The 20346-nt window shown below is 50.6% G+C and overlaps 1 protein-coding gene across 15 annotated transcripts; it reads left to right on the top strand.

Annotated features, from left to right (window-relative positions):
• The first annotated feature begins 11017 nt into the window (after positions 1-11017).
• MCRS1 (microspherule protein 1) lies at positions 11018-20309 on the top strand. Of its 15 annotated transcripts, none has more exons than XM_080811076.1 (15): positions 11018-11114; positions 12296-12414; positions 12943-13081; positions 13447-13585; positions 14217-14375; positions 14527-14603; positions 15561-15669; positions 15922-16060; positions 18210-18285; positions 18600-18628; positions 18745-18837; positions 19019-19101; positions 19319-19406; positions 19616-19743; positions 19870-20309. In XM_080811076.1, exons 2-15 carry the CDS (start codon positions 12405-12407, stop codon positions 19954-19956), a joined length of 1356 nt encoding a protein of 451 aa, XP_080667202.1. In that variant the 5' UTR covers positions 11018-11114; positions 12296-12404; the 3' UTR covers positions 19957-20309. The 15 variants fall into 15 exon arrangements, with proteins under 15 accessions (XP_080667202.1, XP_080667198.1, XP_080667190.1 ...); XM_080811072.1 differs by having other exon boundaries at positions 14527-14636; XM_080811064.1 differs by having other exon boundaries at positions 12296-12488; positions 14527-14636.
• The last annotated feature ends 37 nt before the right edge of the window (positions 20310-20346 follow it).

The following is a 20346-nucleotide window of genomic DNA, read 5'->3' as shown; positions in this document are numbered from 1 at the left end:
AGGTCGAGACTCTGGAAGGAAGAAAAGGATATGGGATGTGAACAGCTGGCCTTTTGATGATGTCAGAGTAGAAAATGACTTCTGAGCAATGGCTTAGCACACAGCAAGGATGGAAAGGAAGGTGAGAGGCGTTCCTGATGCAGGTCTCACACAGGACAGCTCGGGTGACCCCTCCGCTCCTGGCCTTTCAGGTCCCAGGCTTATTCTTTCTTTGGACGCCTTGCCCCAGTGGTATCCCACACAATAAAATGCCCTCCCGCTAAATGTACTGCTTTATATAATTTGAAAGGATTTATATAACTTTTCTTTGGAAATAACTGGCTAGGAGTTTTTTTAACATGTCGTTGGCTGTGACTCCTCAACGATCTTCATGCATAGGGATGAAATCTAACAAGTTTTGTAAATGTAACAAGGATATTTTAATACTAAATTTGACAGTGTAATGAAACTGATGGTATTATGTTTTGTCAACAATTGCATATTAATATTTTTACAGACTTTTTGAAGCCAATGACATTTTAAGGGTTTCGTACATTTTTATAGGCTCTTGGCACTGGGCTTAAGGTGACTAGTGGCTACACCTGGTCTGGTGATGGTGAACTTGGACTTTCTGGACATCCTCTAGCAAGCACTCTGGCAAGCAAGCAGAGTGTCTGCCAGATTCTTCTGCTTTGTCGATGGTTCCATCTCCTTGAAGGCAAAGAAGCTGTGGATTGTCCAACCTGGGAAGCCAAGAAGTTTGGACACCAAGGAGAGATATCTCTCTGTCTCAGTCTCTCATGATATGTGAGGTATATGGTGTTTTTCTAGTTATGAGGTTTTTGATATGATACATGAGCTTCATTTTTTTTTTCAGAGCAAACTTGATGTACGTGGTCAAATAAGATATCACCTCCACCCCCCCAAAAAACTCCAGGAAGCCTGAGGCATGGAAAGGAATACTTCTTGGCGTATTTCTTCGAGCCAGATTTAGGGATTGGCCATAGATCTGTTTGTGTGGCCCGTTGCCTTCGGGGCCTCCAAGATGACAAGCCAATACTAATGTGGAGAAGGGGACATGAGGAAAGGGTCTGCTTTAAGCCCTAAGCACGACCTGCAAGGAGGCACTGGTAAAGTGGAGAGGAGAAAAACCTTTTGAAGACAACCCAGCCAAGAGCCAGGGAGCGGAAAGCCGTGCCGGGTCTTTTCTTCCAAGGACTGGGGAGACCATCTTGGAAAGTCAGAAAAAGGATGAACATGACTCCATGATTGGAAGAGTTAGCTTCTAAAAAAATAAAAATAAAAAATAAATACAAAAGAGCATGGCTAACATGTAACTATCAATTGGGGACTTTGAAATAGCTATATTTACTATAAACAGTCCAGTGTAAACGATGGACAACATGCATAACAGGTGGGGAATTTGAGCAAAGAGTAGGAAATTATAAACAAATGGAAAAATGGAAATGCTAGAAGCGAAAACCTTAATAGGAGAAATGAAGAATTCCTTCAACAGAGTTCTCCAATGGGACAAAAGCAGAGGGAAAAAAATCTGTGAACAGAGCTAGATCAACAGGAATGAACCAGACTGTCTCCTAAAAAGTAGAAGCAAACAAACAATTGAGCAAACCCAAAACTAAGTACCAAGACGTATGGTACAATGACAACTGGTCTAACCCGTATGTAATGGAAGTCCCAGAAGAAGAGGGGAGACAGAATGGGGCAGAAGAAATACTTGAAGAGATGATCACTCAGAATCCCAAATTAACGAAAGACAACAAACCACAGATCCAAGAAGCCCAGAGAACCCCAAACAGGATAAATGGAAAGAAAAACATAACAGCATATCACAGTCAAACCGTTGAAACCAAAGATTAGGGAACATCTTGAAAATAGCCAAAAAAAAAAAAAAAAGAAAAGAAAAAGTAGCCAGAAAGATGCGGCACCTGGAAGCTTCAGTCGGTTGAGTTTCTGACTCTTCATTTTGGTTCAGGTCGTGATCTCGGAGTCATGAGACATCCAATCCGTTGTCTGGCTCTGTGCTCAGTGGAAAGTCCGCTTATGATTCTCTCCCTCTGCCCCCCTACCCCACTTGGATATTCTCTAGGAAGGGAGGGGGGGGTAGGAAGGAAGGAAAAAGAAAGAAGCCAGAAAGTAAAACAAATTACATAGAAAAACAAGAAACAATCTTATTAGCAACTCAACCAGATGAGGCCCGGCTGTATCCCTGCTTATAGGTCCACAAGACACCCCAGGAGCATTGCAGGACGTTTCCTCATTTGGAGACTGATAGTAGCTTGGACAGGTTTCTGTTACCTGCAAAACACAGTGGGCTGCCAGCGGGTGGCCTCCTGAAGGCACCAGCCCTCTAGTCCCCAGCCTGTTGCCCGTCACTCGCCACCCCATGCCACACCCAGACCCTCCCTTCTTTCCATACACCCCGCCTTGAGCCGGCTGTGGCCATGTCACCCCTCAAAGACTGTTGATTGGCTGTGAACTGGAAAGAGGCAGAGCAGGTGGAGGCCAGACATACTAGTTACTGGCCTCACTGCCCTCAAGGGAGGCCCTGGGATCTGACTGTCGCTCCAAATCCTTTCCTCAAACATGGCCAGCTTGGAACAACCAAAGCCGAGTCCGCTGGGACCCCCGTCAGGGCTCTGCGGAAGGCATGGTCATCATCACTGGTGGCCGTGTCTGTGCCAGTAATTCAAGGTCGCCATGGGATCAGGGAGAATCAGGTTTCCTCCCCCACCCCGCAACCCCTGTTCCCAGCGTCCTTGTGTTGGCTTCTGGGGCCTCACTTCCAGAAGAGAGGTCCTTTCCTAGAGAAGCCACAAGGAGGCGCCAAAGAGCTTGCTTCAGGCCTCAGCTGGCCTGGAGTTAGAGGGGCTGGATTTACAATATGGCAACTGCCCAAAGACACAAGTCAGGCCGGTGGGCTTCCCCTGAGAAGGTGCTTGGCTGAGTGCAGAGAGCAAGCGTGGCAAAGGTAGGGGAAAGAGACAAAGGATTCCTGACTCACCTTGCACATCTCGATCCTGCAGACAATTCCTGGCAAAGCCGGAGTCCTCTCCCGCAGTGGGAAAGGAGCACCCCTGCAGGGTCCTGAGCTCCGTAGTTCCGAGAGCTTTCCTTGCAAATGATTCTTCAGGCAACTGTTTGTTAGGAACTCTGCCAAGAGGCCCTTCGCATACACTTCCTCAAGCCTGCGACGTGTCCGCTTTCATTCATTCAACAGATAACCTATTGGCCACTTACTACTAGGCACGGTTCTAGGCAAGAAAGATACAGCTCTGAAGAAAATAGATTTTTTTAAGTGCTTTCATGGAGTCTACATTCCTTTGGGGGGAAACAGACAAGAAATGAAAAATGAATACAATACACTGGATATTAGAGGGTAAAAGATACCATGGAGAAACATGCGTTTCAAGAGGGTACGGCACCAGAATAAAGGGGTTACCATTTAAAATAGGTCACATCAGGCCTCACTGAGGTGACAGTGGAGTAGTCTTGAGGAGGTGAGCTGCGAGCCATGTAAGGGTAAGGACAGCATGCTGGGCAAGGGAACAGCCAAGGTGGTAGCATGCCGCTGAACTCAGGCTCCGGCAAGTCTCCGGTGTGGCTGGTACCAGGTGAGGGAAGGGGATAGAAGGAGTGATGAGGGAGAGGTGATGGGGAGAGATCAGCGCCCTGCAGGCCATGGGAAGGACTTCTCTTTCACCCTGAAGGAATAGCAGCCATGTTTATTTTGAATGAAATGGGAACCACTGCAGAATTGGGAGCAAATGAGTGACATGATCTGAGCCACACTTCAAGGGCATCACTCTGGTACACCTGAAACTCATATAACATTGTGCATCCACTATACTTCAGTTCAAAAAAAAAAAAAAAGCAGACGGGGCGGGGGAGGGGGGACAAAAGCATCGCTCTGGTTACGGGGACAAGAACAGTGATGGAGGCTGGGAGGGGGAAGCAGGGAGACTAGTCGGAAGCTATTACAATTCCCATCCCATTCCGGAAAGCTTAGTAAGGGAGCTCAAGTGCCCTCCCCCCAGGAAGCTCCTCCTAATCCTCCCTAAGACCCCCTTTATTTGGGCAGTTGCCTTCACAGAGCTTGCTCTCCCAGCACAGAGGGCTGTGCACACAGAAACCACGTCCCACCCTCCCCGAGGAATAAGGGATCCCATTCCTCTATAGTTGCTCGGCCTTCTCCTACCTCAGAGGCTTCTTCTGGGCTGTGGTTCTGCCCAGAAAGCCACATCTTCGTGTTAAATGCTTTACCACTATAACGGCCCTAATCCGGTGTGTTGGCCACACTTCACAGTCCCTCAGTAGCGCCGTGTTTCCAAGACACATTTGTCACTGCCCTGCTAAGGCAGGCTCTCAGAACTGGCAGGAAACACATACAAAACATTGTTTGCTAAAGCCATTGGCCTCTCTGGAGCCTTCTGGGAGCAAATTAAATGAGTAATTATTTATTGAGTCCTTAAACACATATCGAGCAGCTACTGCGGGGCTGTGCTCTACACTAGGCAGTGAGAGTATCAAAGTGAATAAAATAAGCTTCCGAGGATCTTACTAAGAACACAGGGTGCAGACCATTTGCAAAGCACTGGCATGCTCAAATAAATAGGATTAAGTCCTTGTACTGCACCAAGGACTTGCCGTCCACTCATCCGTCTGTCACTCATTCAGCAATCACCAAGGGTACTGCCCTGAGTCCCGATGTGTGATGATGACCTGGAGACAAAATCCCTCTTCACACTCCAGAGTGGAGACAGAGGAGTAAATAGCGAGGAACTGGCATATACAACAAACACAATTCAGGTCAAGTGATCCAGTAGTACAGGTGCAGAGTAAAATGGACAACAGGGGAAGGAGATGTTCTTTGCAGTGAAGGTCTGGAAAGGCCTTCAGGGCTAAGAGGGATTTCAACAGAACGTTGAAGGATAGGCAGAACTACCACGGGGGGGCGGGAGTGGGGGAACCAGGGAGAACCCGAGGGAACAGAATACTGTAAGCTTCCTTAGACCGTGTTTATGGGCCCGAAAGTGGTCCCTGGGGCTGTGGTTCACTGGGTAAAAGCCAGGTGTTACAGGAGCTAAGCTAGCCTGGGATTGAGATTGGATGGGCTTGATGATTCTCAAGGCAAGGAGTGGTAGTTCCAGATCTGTGCTTCTGAGAGGCAGCCGCGGCAATGTGGAGACATTACACAGTGGCTGCAGGGAAACCCAATTAGGGGAGCAGCTACAAAGTTTTCAACCCAAGTGGTATAAAAACCAGCTTTGATTGGATTTACCCATTTGTACCCTTAATTATTCACAGACATATCTATTATGTGCAAGACCTTGTATTGATTGAAGATAGGGATGGAGCAGACAGAGAGGAAACAAAGAAAAATAAAACCCAGTTTATGTCAAGGATATTATAATGAAGTCAGAGACACCATGAAAATGCTTCCACATTCTTCCCTTGACTTCTGTCCTGTGATATTTGGTTTCTGTCCCATGTTCTCTATACTCCTGTGGCTCCTCTAGAAGCTCATTGTCTTCTGCTGCCATAGCTGTGGGTTGCTCCAATACCTGGACTCTCTCCTTTCCTCATGCCATAGGATGTCCCCAAATGACGTCATCTTCCCTATGGCTTTGAACATCAGCTATATGATCAGGATTCCCAAATTTATCCATAATTCCAGTCTCTCTCCTGAGTCCTAGAGCTGTGTATCCAAACACCCACCTGAATGTGTCAACTGGTTGCCCACTAGCACCTCTAGCTCAAATCATCCAAATAAAACTCATCTTTCCTTCCCACTCAGACCAACTTCTCCACTGGTACTCCCTATTTCAAAGTATAACCACTACTCTCCATCTACCACCAAAGCTGAAGACAGGCCTATCATCAGGGGCTCATCTCCTGCACCTCTACACCCAGTCCATCCCCAAGTTCTATCCAGTCTATGTTTTATATGTCTTGTCTTTGGTGACCACCCTAGTTTAGAACACTGGCTGACCTCCCTGTCTGTAGTTTTACTCTTACAATCTATGTTCCATACTAGGCCAGAGAGATCTTTCTCAAATCCAGAATCTAATACCCCTGCATAGAAATTCTTTAATGGCTTTTCATGAGTTTAATCATGGCCTACAAAGATGTTTGTGACAGCTCTTCAGCCTGGTTCTATGATACACCATTGTATGGATGGGCCATAACTTTGTTGTTGTTGTTGAAGATTTTATTTATTTGACAGCACAAGTGGGTAGGCAGAGGGAGAGTGGTAGGCAGAGGGAGAGGGAGAAGCAGGTCCCCCCCACACACACCAAGCAGAGAGCCCCACCTGGGGCTTGATCCCAGGACTCTGGGATCATGACCTGAGCCAAAGGCAGATGCTTAACCCGCTGAGCCACCCAGGTGCCTCAAGGCCATCCTTATTTAACTAGTCTTCTAGTGATAGATGTTTGAGTTGTTTGTAAACTTTCGCTACTCTAAACAATGCTATAGTTGATAACTTTGTACATACTTCATCTTGTATGTGTGCAAATATAGTGGATCAGAAATTATATGCATTTTTAATTTTGACAAGTATCAACAATTTACAGTTACACCTAAGAGGGCCTATTTCCCCACAACCATGCTAGAGATGTATAATCAGATGTTCGGATTCTTTGCCAGTCTGTAGCTTAAAAATGATATCTAAATGTAGTTTCAATTTTCTTGTGAGGTTGACTATTTTTTCATATGTCTTAGAGCCATTTATCTTTCCTTTTATGTTAACCATCTGATTTTCTTATTGGATTTTTGTTCTTTTCATGTCGATTTTCAGAAATTTTGTATATATTAAGCAAATTATTCCCTTTGTCTATGATAGGATTTGCAGATACTTCCCCTGCATACCATTTATCTTTGTTTATGGTGGTTTTTGCTCTGCAGAAATTATGGATTTTCATGTTGACAGAATTTGTCTTTTTTCTTATGCTTTGGGAAATTTTGTGCTATTCTGACAAATGCTTTCTCCACTATATTATACATCTATGGTTGTATTCTTTTCCATTTACTTAAACGCAATTGATTCATATGGATTTATTTTAGTGTAAAAACCAAGGCAGAGATACATTATTTTGGTTTAGACAGTTACATAATTGTTTCAATACCACTTATTGTATAATCCATTTTTCCCTGCCGATAGACAATGCCATCTTTATCAGATACTAACATTTTAAATGTCTTGAGTCTATTTCTGGATTCTCTGGTTCTCTGGATCAAATTGCCTACATATGTGCTGGTGTCCCGTGGATTTTACTATTTTATTTATTGTAGCTTTTAATGGTTTTATATCTGATAGAACTATTTCTCTCACTAACCTTCTTTTTCAGAATGTTCGTGGCTACTCATGATGCAGAAATTTCCTTGTGAACTTTATATTCAGATTATGTAGTCTGTTGGTATTTTTATTAGATTGTGTTAAATTTATAGATTAATTTATGGAGAGTTGACATCTTTATGGTAGTGAGTCTTTCCACCTCAAAATAGAATATGCTTTTCCATTTATTCAAGCCTTCTTTGGTGTTCTTTGTTAGCATTTTAATATTGGGGAAGGATCTAGCACCTTTATTAAGATTACTCTTGGTTAGTTTACTTTGTTGCTGCTATTGTAAAGGATATATTTTATTCCCCTATATTTTCTAATTGGCTGTTGTTCACTGGCTTTTTGTATATTAACTTGTACCTACTTTGCTAAAATGTCTTATTTGTATCAGTTTTGCAGTTGATGTCCTTAGATTTTCCAGGTAGGCTATCATTTCATAAATAAATAATGATATTTTTACCTCTTTTCCAGTTTTTTTTTTTTTACCTCATTCCTTTTTCTTCTGTAATTAAGTTGGCTAGTACTTCCAAAGCAATATTAAATAAAAATCATCACAGGGGCTATCCTTGTGGCATATCTAACTTTAATGGGAATAATTTAGGTTTTCTCATTAAGTGTGACTCTGGCTTTTGGACTGTGATGGGTAAACCCTGTCATGTTCGAGAAGTTGGGTGTTTCACAGTGTGTCTGTGGTTCTCTGCCCTGGGAACTGCTGTTTCAGGAGGCTCCAGTATGTGTGTAAGGCTTTTTATGGGCAGATGGTTTCTCTTCCCTTGGGGGAAAAAAAAGTGTACAGATATCAAGTATATGTTGACTTATTGTGAATCCAAAGGTAACTTTTTGCTGGTCAACAGCTTTATTAACCTTGACTTCCTAAGACTGTATAGTTGAGCCAACAGCAGATCCTCTGGTCCTCTGAGTGCTCAAGAGGTAGTGGATTCAGAGGAGAGGGAAACTGGACCTTCTCTTGTGGACAGAATGGGGACAGGCTATGCTATCACAATTTGGGTCCTATACTGATGACCTGGCAGGCGACACTAAGACCTAAGCGCTAAGAACAGTACCAACCACTAACATTTTCACACATTTGCTATATGCTGCTTGTTTAAATAGTAATTTACTCCTCAGAACCCTCCTATGAAGTGGGGACTATCATTGCCCCACAGATGATTAAACTGAGACAAAGAGATGTAACTTGCTCAAGGTCACAAGCCAGTAGATGATAAAACTACCAGGTTTTAATGAAATTTCAAATGAAGTTTAAATTAGACAGTTTGACTCCAGAGCCTATGTTCTTAGCCACCACATTCTAATCCCCAGGGGGAGCAAGCAGCCTGGGGCCCTGAGTGGCTGAACAAAGATCCAGGGGAAATTAGGAAATCTCCGCAGTGCATTCAATCAACTTTTATCTCTTCTGTTCTGCCTTGGGTGAATCCCTTCCTCCACCTGTGCCACCCTCTGGCTTCCACTTGATGGGTTGCCCCAAATTGTTGGGGGGTGGGGAGCCATCTGATTAGAGAGACAACACACTCCTTGTAAAGGTCAAAAAGTTAATGATTTCTTTGGAGTCTTCTAGCACAATAGATAACATCTAGGGAGTGACTGGGTGGGATGTCATGAACACTTTCCAAGACCACTGACTCATCAAGACCCCTAGTTCCAGGGCATAAGCAACTTATGGAAGACACCTGAACACTTGGCTTTGTTTCTGGATGCAGGAATACCAGACCACCATCCCTAATAAAAACCCCAAGCCCCAAGTAAGGAGAAGATTCACTCTTTGCTGACTCTCCTGGATGCTATATCCATATCTACACTATATATCTTTAATAAACCGCTCTCACTTCCTCTCAGCTGTGTTTGATTCCTATCCTGCGCAAAGCCAAGGATCCTCTTGGCTGGTCCTGCAAGAGGAGATCCTGTGGGTCTTCAGGCCCAGCCATTGGCTTCAAGGGGTCTTGGGTCAGGAGAGAGTGGGCCAATGAGATAGGGCCAGATTCTGGATTCTGAATGTTAAGACCTAGGTCTTATCCTTGGAAGGGAAGGGAGGGAGAATCCCCTTCCCTCATATCCCATATCCCCTCCATCAGCAAGTCCTTGTGGTTCTAGCTCCAAAAAAATAATCAAAGCCACTATTTCTGTCAATCTCCCCTGCCCCCACAACCCAGCTAACCACCTGGACCTACCTCTCACCTGGATTGCGACAAGGTAGTCTCTTATCTGATGTCTCTACTTCCTCTTTTACAATCCTTCCCCACAAACAGCAGAGGGATCATCTTAAAAATTAAATCATATTACAGCAAGGATGCCTTCACTTGTAATCCTTTAAGATCTTTCTAAAACATTAGGAAGAAAGGCCCAAATTCACAGCATGAACTACAAGGGCTAATATGATCTGGCCCTGATGACCTCCGTTCTCATCTCCTTCCCTCTTTTTCTTGATCATCCTTCTCCAGCCGTACTGGGCTCCTTCCTGTTCCTCAAACTCACCAAAGTCATTTCTGCTTTGCAGCTATTCTGTCCGCCCTTACTAGTTCATCATAATCAAGCTCTTTGCATGACTGACTGCCTATCAATTGTTAAATCTCAGCTCAACTGTCCTCTCCTTAGAAATTTCCATGGTAACTCTCATCTGGGATAGATACCATATGATATCTTGAAGTCTCCTATAGTTACACACCTCTTATCAGAAAACAGTCTTTCAGGGCAGACAAAATAGGTTATTACTCATTAAGCAAGATCACAGGCCAGTAAATGAGGTGGGTACTTTTGAAGCAGAGAGCTATCATACACTGTCAGAGCCAGAAGGGCTAGCCTCCCCTCTCACACTAGCATCCACTGGCAATGTCCCCGGGACATGTGGTTGACACCTACATTGAAAGCACCACTAACTCCTGGACAGCTTTGGAATTGGGATTTTCCCTATTCTGAGCTGAGATACGATTCCCTGGAGGTACTACACTTTTGTGCCCTTCCAAGGAAAGGTAAAACAAACAGGAACCCTCTTGAGAGGTCTGTTTGGTTTCTCATCCCCAAACTTTTCCTGTAGGCTTGTCCTCCCACCCCAAGCTTCCCTCCAGGGCAATCTCCTCTGCACTTCTTTCTTATCCACCAGCGTCCACAACTGCCTCCAGTAGTCCTGGTGGGATCTGGCTGACACCGGCCTTCCTCAGGGCCTCTACCCTCTAGGAACCAGGCCCACCACCCTCCATCCGTCCCTGAGACATCAACCTCCCCGACTTGGGTACGCCAAACCTCTTGGCTGGAGCGAGTTCCACATCGTCTCTCCCTTTGTGTTATGCCTAGCACAGAGCCCCACACAGAGTAGTTTCTCTAAAATCGCTAGGGGCAGCAAACAATGCACAATCGCTCCCAAACTAACAGATTCTCACATCCTGTGGGAATTCAGAAGCCGAAATGGAGTTCCCGGCCCAGCCCTACCCCAGACCCGCCCCTCGCCTATCCCGCCCCAAGTCTCGGCTTTCCCTTTAATCACTCTCTCCAAGCGAGTGATCTTTCTTGGACCCGGAATCCCTAACGCTTCCTCCTACGTTATCCCAACTGGGAAAACCTTTAATTTCCGTTATTAGCAACTGTGACCCAGTGCCCGCTGTGACCACGCCCCCTTCGTCACATTCCCGGAGAGAACCGGAAGGGATCGCGCAGCCCCTAGTTCGCAGACCCGGAAGTAGATGTGCCTCACGGAAGCCGGGTTTGGCCCTGCGGCTGCTGCCGTCGCCGCGGAGAAATTGTTGGAGCTGGCAGCCTAGGAATGGTGAGACCTCGCGGTTCGCTTCCGAGGGTTCTGAGCAGAGTTTGGGCGAAATGGAGTTTTCCAGAGTGCCCCGGGGGAAGACCCCCCCATAATGTTTGGGGCCCCGCCCCAGTAGCGCCCCGAAAATCTGCGCATGCGTGGGCCGGACCGGACTAGAATCTGGTCCGAGATGTTACGCATGCGCAAAGGTGGCAAGCTGAAGGTGGGGTGAGACTTGGCCTGGGAGTTACTCCCCCTCCCTCGCCACCAGCCCGTGGGGCTTAATCCAGGGCTGCGAAAGCATCGGGGTGCACTCGGTGCTTTGCTTTTGAGTTGCAGGGCTGACTTCACCTCTCTCATCCTGAGCTCCAAAAACAGACCTGCACTAATCCCCCACCTTGGGTGTGCACTTGGGGGAGAACGGGGGTTGGGAGAAAATAGGGGGTGGAGACCTAGCCTCAGTCAGCCCTTGGAATCAGTTCCTTCACCTGCTCGCCAGGTGTCAAGATTTCCAGCCGTATTCTATAGAGCGGAGCGACGCGACTAGCGCACCTGGGGGCAGGGCGGGAAAACTGTGTGGAGTGCCGCCCTGGTCTGAAGGGGCGGGGCCCGCAAGCGCCACGGCCTAGAGAGTCCCCAGTACGAGAGTTCTCCCGGGGTTAGGAGCAGGCGCCCCAGGGCGGTTGATAACTTGTTCAGTTCCCAAACCGCGTTTTTTAGCTTCCACGCGGTACCACCCAGTAAATCTTCAGCCAAAGCTGCGGGGGAGGGGACGAAAAGAGCGAGATGGACTAATCCAAGTTCTATCTCCGTTTCCCTGCTTTGGCTTGGGAGGGCAAGTGGTTCCTGCTGAACTGAGTGGGCAGCGACGATAAGAAGTGAACCAGTAATCCCTTGTTTCGTGTTGGTTTATAGTCGAGGCCCTTTACCTAGCAACTCAGTAGAATCATAGAGGTCCATGGACCCACTAACATGCTAGGTGTACATTTTTTTTGAAGGGCATAGCTTTTATATTCTCAGAGATGCTGGTGACCTTTAGAAAGCTGTTGGTTTATCAGCATCATACTGGTGAAATAGAGCCTTGTGTCTCTTCTTGTGTCTTCCCTAGCTTGTGGGATCCTGGGGGAGCCTTTCCAGTATAAGGAGGTGAGGCTGGCCCGTTGGAAACCTGTGCCTCAGGGAGCCTCATTTCTCCTTTGCAGAATCTCCTCTCAGCCTTAAGCTCACCTGGTCAGAATCCTTGGATGAGCCTGTGGGACCCTTCCTCCTAGCCCTGTGGTTTGGAACCAGTGGCTTTGGGACTGTAAGAGGATGGACAAAGGTAGTATGAGGCCAGGCCAGCTCCCCAAACGCTCAGGCGCCAAGCATCTGCTGATTCCACCCCGTGCCTGGCACGTATGTCTTTTCGTCCTGGCTGGGCATTGCCACCTCCCCCTGGGCCAGCACCACCCACGTACCTCTCGGCAGAGGCCGCAGTTGACTGACTTGCTGTTGAGCTGCCGCTCTTTGGCCTGGCTGCATTTTGATGGCAGAGGGAGCAGTTATGCCCAGAGCCCGGTGTGTCGGCATCACCAGTCTGACCTGAGCACCATGTGCTGCACGACATGACACGTGGCAGCGGGAGAACTGCCCAGCGAGGAAGGTCTGGGCCAGGTCTGAGCCCAGATGGGATCTGGATGGCCAAGGAACTCCCACCAGAAAACTTCAAATGTCAAGAAAGCAGGGGGAGGGGTCAGGAGGGCTGGTAGAGGGTCGGGGGAAGAGGGGCAGAGGAGGGGTCCCATGTTCGGAGGCTAAGGGCTCTGCTAGGCACTTAGGAGACCTGAGTTCACTGCTTCTTGTTTTCTAGATTCTCAGGGGCTGCTAGATTCATCTCTGATGGCATCAGGCACTGCCAGCCGCTCAGAGGATGAGGAGTCACTGGCAGGGCAGAAGCGGGCTTCCTCTCAGGCCTTGGGCACCATCCCGAAACGGAGAAGCTCCTCCAGGTAGTAAGGGTTCAGAGGGCCAGGGTCTGGGCAAGGGCATTAGGTGCTGTGCGCCTGCACCTCTGTTGGGAATGGTTGCTTGAGCCCCTCTGGGGCCTGGGTATTGGCAGAGCTTTGTGCTTTTCCTGCCAAGTCCCTCTCCGTGGGATGTGGGCAAGGGAGGGAGATCTTTAGGTCTTTGACGTGAAATCTGTGGTGTGATACCCTGTCATCTCAGCAGCGAGGAATAGAGCAGTTCCGTGCCCCGTCCAGGGCGCTAGAGCTGTTCGCACCCAGCCGGGACCCGCGCCGTTTCAGGGGCTGGGTGTGTGTGAGTGGGTACGAGGGGAAGGGACAAGGGGTGCTCAGAGGAGAACCCTCCACAGGTTCATCAAGAGGAAGAAGTTTGATGATGAGCTGGTGGAGAGCAGCTTGGCCAAGTCCTCTACCCGGGCAAAGGGGGCCAGTGGTGTGGAACCAGGCCGCTGTTCAGGGAGTGAGCCTTCCTCCAGCGAGAAGAAGAAGGTGAGAGATTGTGAGATGCGGGGGCAGGAGCGGGATTTTGTGTTTCCCTATCACCTTTGCCAGTGGGCAGGAGCCCTGCAGAGGAGACTTGGGAGAAAATCTGGTGGCCCCAGCCCCAACCTCAGCTGCCTCCCTTCTGGGAGCCCTCACTTCTCCCTACTCCCCATTTCTTCCCGCCCCCGCCCCCCCTCCACACACACACACACACACACACACACACACACAGAGTCAGTGCGTCCTGTATCACATTCTGTGTGGGAGGCATAGAGCATGCATCTATTCTGGGAGCAGACAGCCTGTTCCCAGCATCGCTGGGTGTAAAAATAACCCCCAGGTGGCATCGCTCTGGCCCTAGACACCGTACCAGGCAGAGTGGGTTCCTGGTATGCTCCCCGGCCACCCTCCACTCTGGGGTTGAGGGCGCCACCAGCAAAGAGAAGACCCCGTAAGGTCAAGGACCATGTGGAAGTACTTCCGGCATGGAGGGAGCTAGAAGGCTGAGCTCCTGCCTGTGGTGCTTATGGTCGGATGGGACTGAGGCTGCCAGGCACAGTACAGGAAGCTCAAGGCCTTAAGCCTGAGCTGCCCCGATGCTGGCTTTGAGCTCCTTCTCTTCCTGTTTCCTGCCCAGGTGTCCAAGGCCCCTAGCACTCCTGTGCCGCCCAGCCCAGCCCCAGCCCCCGGGCTCACCAAGCGTGTGAAGAAGAGCAAACAGCCACTTCAGGTGACCAAGGATTTGGGCCGCTGGAAGCCTGCGGACGATCTCCTGCTCATTAACGCCGTGCTGCAGGTAGTGCTTCCCACCGTGGGTTGCATGGTCCCCTTCTTCCCCCAGCCTACAGTCCCCAGGCCCCACACTAGCCCAGCAGCACCCTGGGGGTGGCAAGTGAAGGGTTCTTGCCAGCTCTCAGGCTGAGGCCAACCCATCTGGGGTATTGCAGACCAATGACCTGACATCGGTCCACCTGGGCGTGAAGTTCAGCTGCCGCTTCACCCTTCGGGAGGTCCAGGAGCGCTGGTACGCCCTGCTCTACGATCCTGTCATCTCCAAGTGAGTGGGGCTGGCTCCAGCAGCAGGGAGGTACAGAGAGCACCAGAATTTGGCTCTTGGAACAGACAGAATTGTACAAGGGCCCAAGGGAGGGGTCTGGGAGGCAGGGCTCATGGGACCTTGCATCCTCTGGGATGATACTGAAACCAGCCAGGCTTGGGAGGGAAGCTTCTTCCTGCTGCTGACCCTACTGGTCCTGGCTTGACGCTAGCAGCAAGGGGATCTGGAAGCTGAAGAAGCAGCATGGTAGAAAACACCAGAGTGAACGCGAGGAGCCCTGGTTCCCCCACTGTGTGCATTGTGGTTTGGGGCAGGTCACTTCCCAACCTTTCCACACTGACCTCCCATAATTTTTTCTTCCCTAAAAGGGAACTGGAACAAAAGAACACGAAGGCCCCTAAAAGTCTAAGTTCCAAGTAAACCCTGGTGCCCATGCAGTGCGCACTCTTCCTCCTCACCCACTTCGCTTATTGTCATCAGAGTTGGTCGGGTCCTTAGCACCCATCTTCTGCTCCACTGTCCTTGGCACCCCTTAAGCTGTAGCCTGGGCCCTGATAGGCCAGGAAGTGGACGGGGCTCAGTTTTGGGAAGAGGATGTGCTGGGCAGTGGGTGGCAGCTTTGGCCATGTAAAGAGGAAGGTCTTGGGGCAGGAGCAGCCGCTGGTCTCGGGGTGTCCCTCATCTGGCCTCTGGGGGCTGTGCCTTTGAGTCTCTTCAAGGGGTAAACACTGGAAACTCAGTTGACTGAGTAGCCTGTGTTATGCTCTCAGCAAACCCATGAAGCCACAGATGCTGTGCTAAGCCTTGGGCTCTTTCTGTTGAGGGCCTGGCCTCTAGTTCTGGATATCAAAGGTCTCCAGGAACCCCAGATTGCTTGACACCCTCCCTTCACCCTGCCCTCTTTCTCACCCCCGCACTCCCTAGGCTGGCCTGCCAAGCCATGAGACAGCTGCACCCAGAAGCCATTGCTGCCATCCAGAGCAAGGCCTTGTTTAGCAAGGCTGAGGAACAGCTGCTGAGCAAAGTGGGATCGGTGAGGCTGGAGGGGTAGGGTGGAGGCCTGACCACGGGGGAAACTACTGATATGGGAGGCCCCATTGCCTGGGAACATTCCCTGCTGGTGCTCGTGTACCTGCGGCGGCTTTTGTGGATGGGGTCTCAGGAAGAGAGTCAAGTCAAGTCAAGACTGGCTCCCTCTTCTGGCTCTGGGTGGGGACCGGGGGTGTGGTTGGCAGAGACAAGAATGAGAAAACCCAGGTGCTGAGAACAGGCTCTTACCCTCCAGACCAGTCAGCCCACCTTGGAGACGTTCCAGGACCTGCTGCACAGACACCCTGATGCCTTCTACCTGGCCCGTACGGCCAAGGCTCTGCAGGCCCACTGGCAGCTCATGAAGCAGTATTACCTGCTGGAGGACCAGACAGGTAACTGGCTCCGGGAGCTGACAGGGTGGGTGAGTGAGCCGGCCTGGACACGGCTGCCCCCAGGTGCCCAGGAACAGATCCCTTAGTGGCCGCTGGTGTCTTGCACCTCTCTCTGCAGCAAAACCATTGCCTTCCAGAAGGAAGGAAAGTGGTTAGAATGATATTCAGGAGCATGGTAAGGGTAGCCTTCCCTGGAATCCTGAATGGGATTCCAAGTGGCAGAGTTGTATCCCACTTCTTGTTTTGTCGTTTTTGACATAGTTTACATTACATAAATAATATATTTTTCATGAGTGACATTGAAACATGAGTAAAATGTGAAAGTTCCCTTCTTTGCTTACCCTGCCTCATTTTCCTCCCTAGAGATGCTATTGTCCTAGAGATGGTACTTTTTCTAAGTCTTTCTGCCTCTTCCCTCTGTGCACATTCCTTCTCGTTCCCTGTCGCTGCTTTGGAGCCATTCAGAAATCCCCACTGGGCCTTCATATCCAGGTCCTCTGCCTTCCTCCTCTCCCAGGGGCCGGAAGGCTCTCTGCTTCCCCTACCTCACCCGCGGGCTCTCACTCCCAATGACAGGTACTGGCAAGGTCAGCCGACTAAACTGCAGGCCATTCATCAGTTCTTCTTGGGCCCTGGGGTCAGCCTTTCATCGTACGTCATGGTACAGACACTCTCTACTCTCACTTCTGGACGGTATTGCCCATCAGCGTCTCCAGAGTTGTTCACACTGTTCTGGAAACGAGGCTGTGCCTGTGCCCTCCACCTACTCCCAGGGTCCTACTGCTTCTGGTTATTAAAAGATACTCCTGCAAGAGGATTTTAGGAAATCTTGTCAGGGAGAGCCATGTGTTCTCTTCCTGAGGATTTCTGCATTTAGTGGGCAGCTCTCTTTATTCCTGCAACTTCCGTATCTCTGCTTCTGCCTCAGACTCAGGTGTCACTGAATTCCCACAGAGACTGGACACTGGGTAAAGTCTATTTTTGCTGCTAGAGCTAACTTCTTTGAAAGTTATTTTGTGTAACTTCAGGATTTAATTTTTCTCTTCATGAGTCTTGGCTGTGGGGATTTGATTTCTCCTTGGCTGGCTAGTGCTGGGAGGCCCTGAGAACAGGGCTATGCGCTGCTTAGCTCTCAAGTCGGCTGACTTTAGGTTAGTGGGATTGTAGGCCGCTGTGGTGGGGTGAGGAGCCGGTGGGGGTGAACACCCCAGTCCCTCGTCTCACACATGGTTTGACCTTAGGGAGTTGGGGGGGCTGGAGAATTTGTGGCTCCTGTGTAGCCCCCCTCGCTTCCCTGGTGGGCAGTGATGACTCCCCCTCCGCCTGGGTTTGACAAACTCCTTAACCAGCAGTGTCCTGGCCGCTAGCTAGCGGTCGCTGCCACCGAACGACACGCGGTCATGGAAGCAGCTGGCAGAAGTTGTCAGAGTTTGAGGTCCCGGTCCCTTTATAGTTTGATCAGAGAAAAACCTGAAAAACTTTAATGAAACTATCCTCAGTATATCTGATGGACTCTTAATATTCTATTCTGTTTCACATTTTTGGAAAAAATGAGAACTCATCTTGTGACCCTTAAGACGTCCTGGCAGCAGTTTGAAAGCGGCCTGCAGGGGGCGTGGCGGCTCTTCCGGCATCTCTGTGGAGTTGGGGAGCAACCCGTACCCCTGCCTCCTGCCCAGTGTGGCAGAAACTGTCCCGGGGAGCGGGTGATGTGGTAGAGGAGCAGTTTGGATTTGGAATCAGGAGAGCAGAGCTTGAATCCTGGGTCTGTCGTAAACCCGAGTCCCGTCGTGAACCCTTGTTCCTGGAGGCCTCTTGTCACGTGAGCAGGGGAGCCAACACCAGTGCCTGCCCTCCTTTGTTCACGCCGATGGGAGAGCCTTTGCGCTCTGAAAAACCTACCCAGGAGGTCAACGTTAATTCCCTTTTCTTTCTAGAACCACCTCTGCCCTTAGTTCATGTCAGGAATCCTTTGTGCCAAACTAGCTGGCGGCCTAATCTGGCTTGTGCTCTGTTACCTGTTGCTCTCTGTGCAGAACTGTCTCCACAGGCCCCGCCCTCCCAGTTGGTCCCCTTAATTTAGTCATTGTCCACAGCATAGTGTGGAGTAGGAGCAGCGGCGCTGACCTTCTCTCCATCCTTTGTTCAGTGCAGCCGCTGCCCAAGGGGGACCAAGTGCTCAACTTTTCCGACGCAGAGGACCTGATTGATGACAGTAAGCTCAAGTGAGTGGCTGGGGCCCCAGGCAGGGTACAGAGTGGGGTGTCTCCCGGGGACAGAGCACTCTGGGCTGCCCGGCCCTGCCTCCTGCCTGCAGAGAACTGAGCCCAGCCCACACTCGGCTTGTTGCTTGGTCTCCTTGCTGAGCTGCCCTGCCCCTGCCCCACCCTGGGGGAAGGAGGTTAGTCCAAGGCCAGAGGAGCAGCCTCTTGGGTTCCTCAGCTGAGGGACTGGGGGCCCCCAAATGAGCTGAGTAGCCCCTGCTGGTAATGGCAGGTGAGCTGGAGGTGGATCCTGATTTGTCCTTCTCCCCCCACAGGGACATGCGAGATGAGGTCCTAGAACATGGTGAGTGTACCCCGGGGGGGAACAGTTAGGGGATAGAAGTTCGTGCCAGCATGGAAGACCAGTGCAGGGTGCTGGTGGCCGCAGAGTGTCCCTCCTTGCCGCCCCCCTCACCCCAGAGCTGACCGTGGCTGACCGGCGCCAGAAGCGAGAGATCCGCCAGCTGGAGCAGGAGCTGCATAAGTGGCAGGTGCTGGTTGACAGCATCACAGGTAAGGAGGCTGGGGCCGGCAGGGCTGTGCCTCTGCTCCCTCCGCTCCTGTGGCCCCATCTTGAGCCCTGTGCTTCTGGGATGGGGACCCCCCTCCTTTCCCCGGCCCCTGGATCCCTGCCCTCTGCCCCGTGTCCCCGAGGGGTGGGCTCTGCCTGATTCGGTGCCTTCCTCCGCCGTAGGCATGAGCTCTCCGGATTTCGACAGCCAGACGCTTGCGGTGCTGCGGGGCCGGATGGTGCGGTACCTGATGCGTTCTCGGGAGGTAAGGTGGCCCAGCCCATCAGCTCCCCTCCCGCAGGCAGCTCCCCTCCCGAAGGCAGCCCCCCTCCCGAAGGCAGCCCCCCTCCCGAAGGCAGCCCTCCACCGCCGGCCCTGCCCCCACTGACCTTTCCATCTCTGGTCCCTGATGTTTCGTCTTTCCCTTGGCCTGTGTAGACCCATTCCTCAGGTCCCAGCCCTCACCTGCCCCATTTCCGCAGATCACCCTGGGCAGAGCCACCAAAGATAACCAGATTGACGTGGACCTGTCTCTGGAGGGGCCGGCCTGGAAGATCTCCCGGAAGCAAGGTACTGGCAGGAAGCGGTGTGAGGGTGTCCCTCCCAGCCTCGAGTTGCCCTCTGGCCCTGTGGCTTGGTCTCCCTGGGAACCCTCCTGGAGCAGCTGGGGCGGAGCAGCTGGCATTTCAGCATCTCCAGCTTGGGAGTCAAGGGTGCCTGCAGGCCCTCTTCTGGCCTTCCCTGTCTCCTCATCTGCCTTCATGTCTCCATCCCCACAGGTGTCATCAAGCTGAAAAATAACGGTGACTTCTTCATTGCCAACGAGGGCCGGCGGCCCATCTACATCGATGGACGGCCTGTGCTGTGTGGCTCCAAATGGCGGCTTAGCAACAACTCCGTGGTGGAGGTGAGCTGGGAGGGAGGCGGAGGGAGGTGGAGGGGTCGGGATGAGAGCAGGGGCATGGGGAGCCACGATGGGGGCCTGGCCCCCAATCCTACCTGTCCTCAAGCCACTCTTCTCTCCTGCCCATAGATTGCCAGCCTGAGATTCGTCTTCCTCATCAACCAGGACCTCATTGCCCTTATTCGGGCCGAGGCTGCCAAGATCACACCACAGTGAGGAGTGGTGGCAGGACCCATGTGCTCTCTGTGGCCTCAGTTTCCCCTGCCATTCCAGCCCCTTGGAGCTGGGCACTCAGGCTCCTGGAAAAACCATAGTGGGCAGGAGGAGACCCAATTGCTGGCCCATTGATCTGAGCCTCTGTGGGAAAGTAGGGCTGGTCCTTGGGAAGCCCCTCGAGGCTGGGACCCTCTGGCTTCCTTGGAGCCAGAGCCCTTCCCCTTCTCTCTCTGCAGGCCACCGTTCTCTTCCCCTCAGATTCCCACCTTTGTCCCTTTGTCTCCAGCTGATTAGCTTCAGACTTTTCCTTTATTATTTTTCTTTTGTAAATAAAAAGCACCAAGTTCCAAAGTAGCTCCTTTATTTTTTTTTTTAATATAAAAAATGGGA

This window comes from Martes martes, assembly GCF_963455335.1.
Source record: "Martes martes genome assembly, chromosome: 8".
Taxonomy (NCBI): Eukaryota; Metazoa; Chordata; class Mammalia; order Carnivora; family Mustelidae; genus Martes; species Martes martes.
The sequence above is the reverse complement of the archived record's forward strand: the minus strand, read 5'-3'. Positions and strand labels throughout refer to the sequence as shown.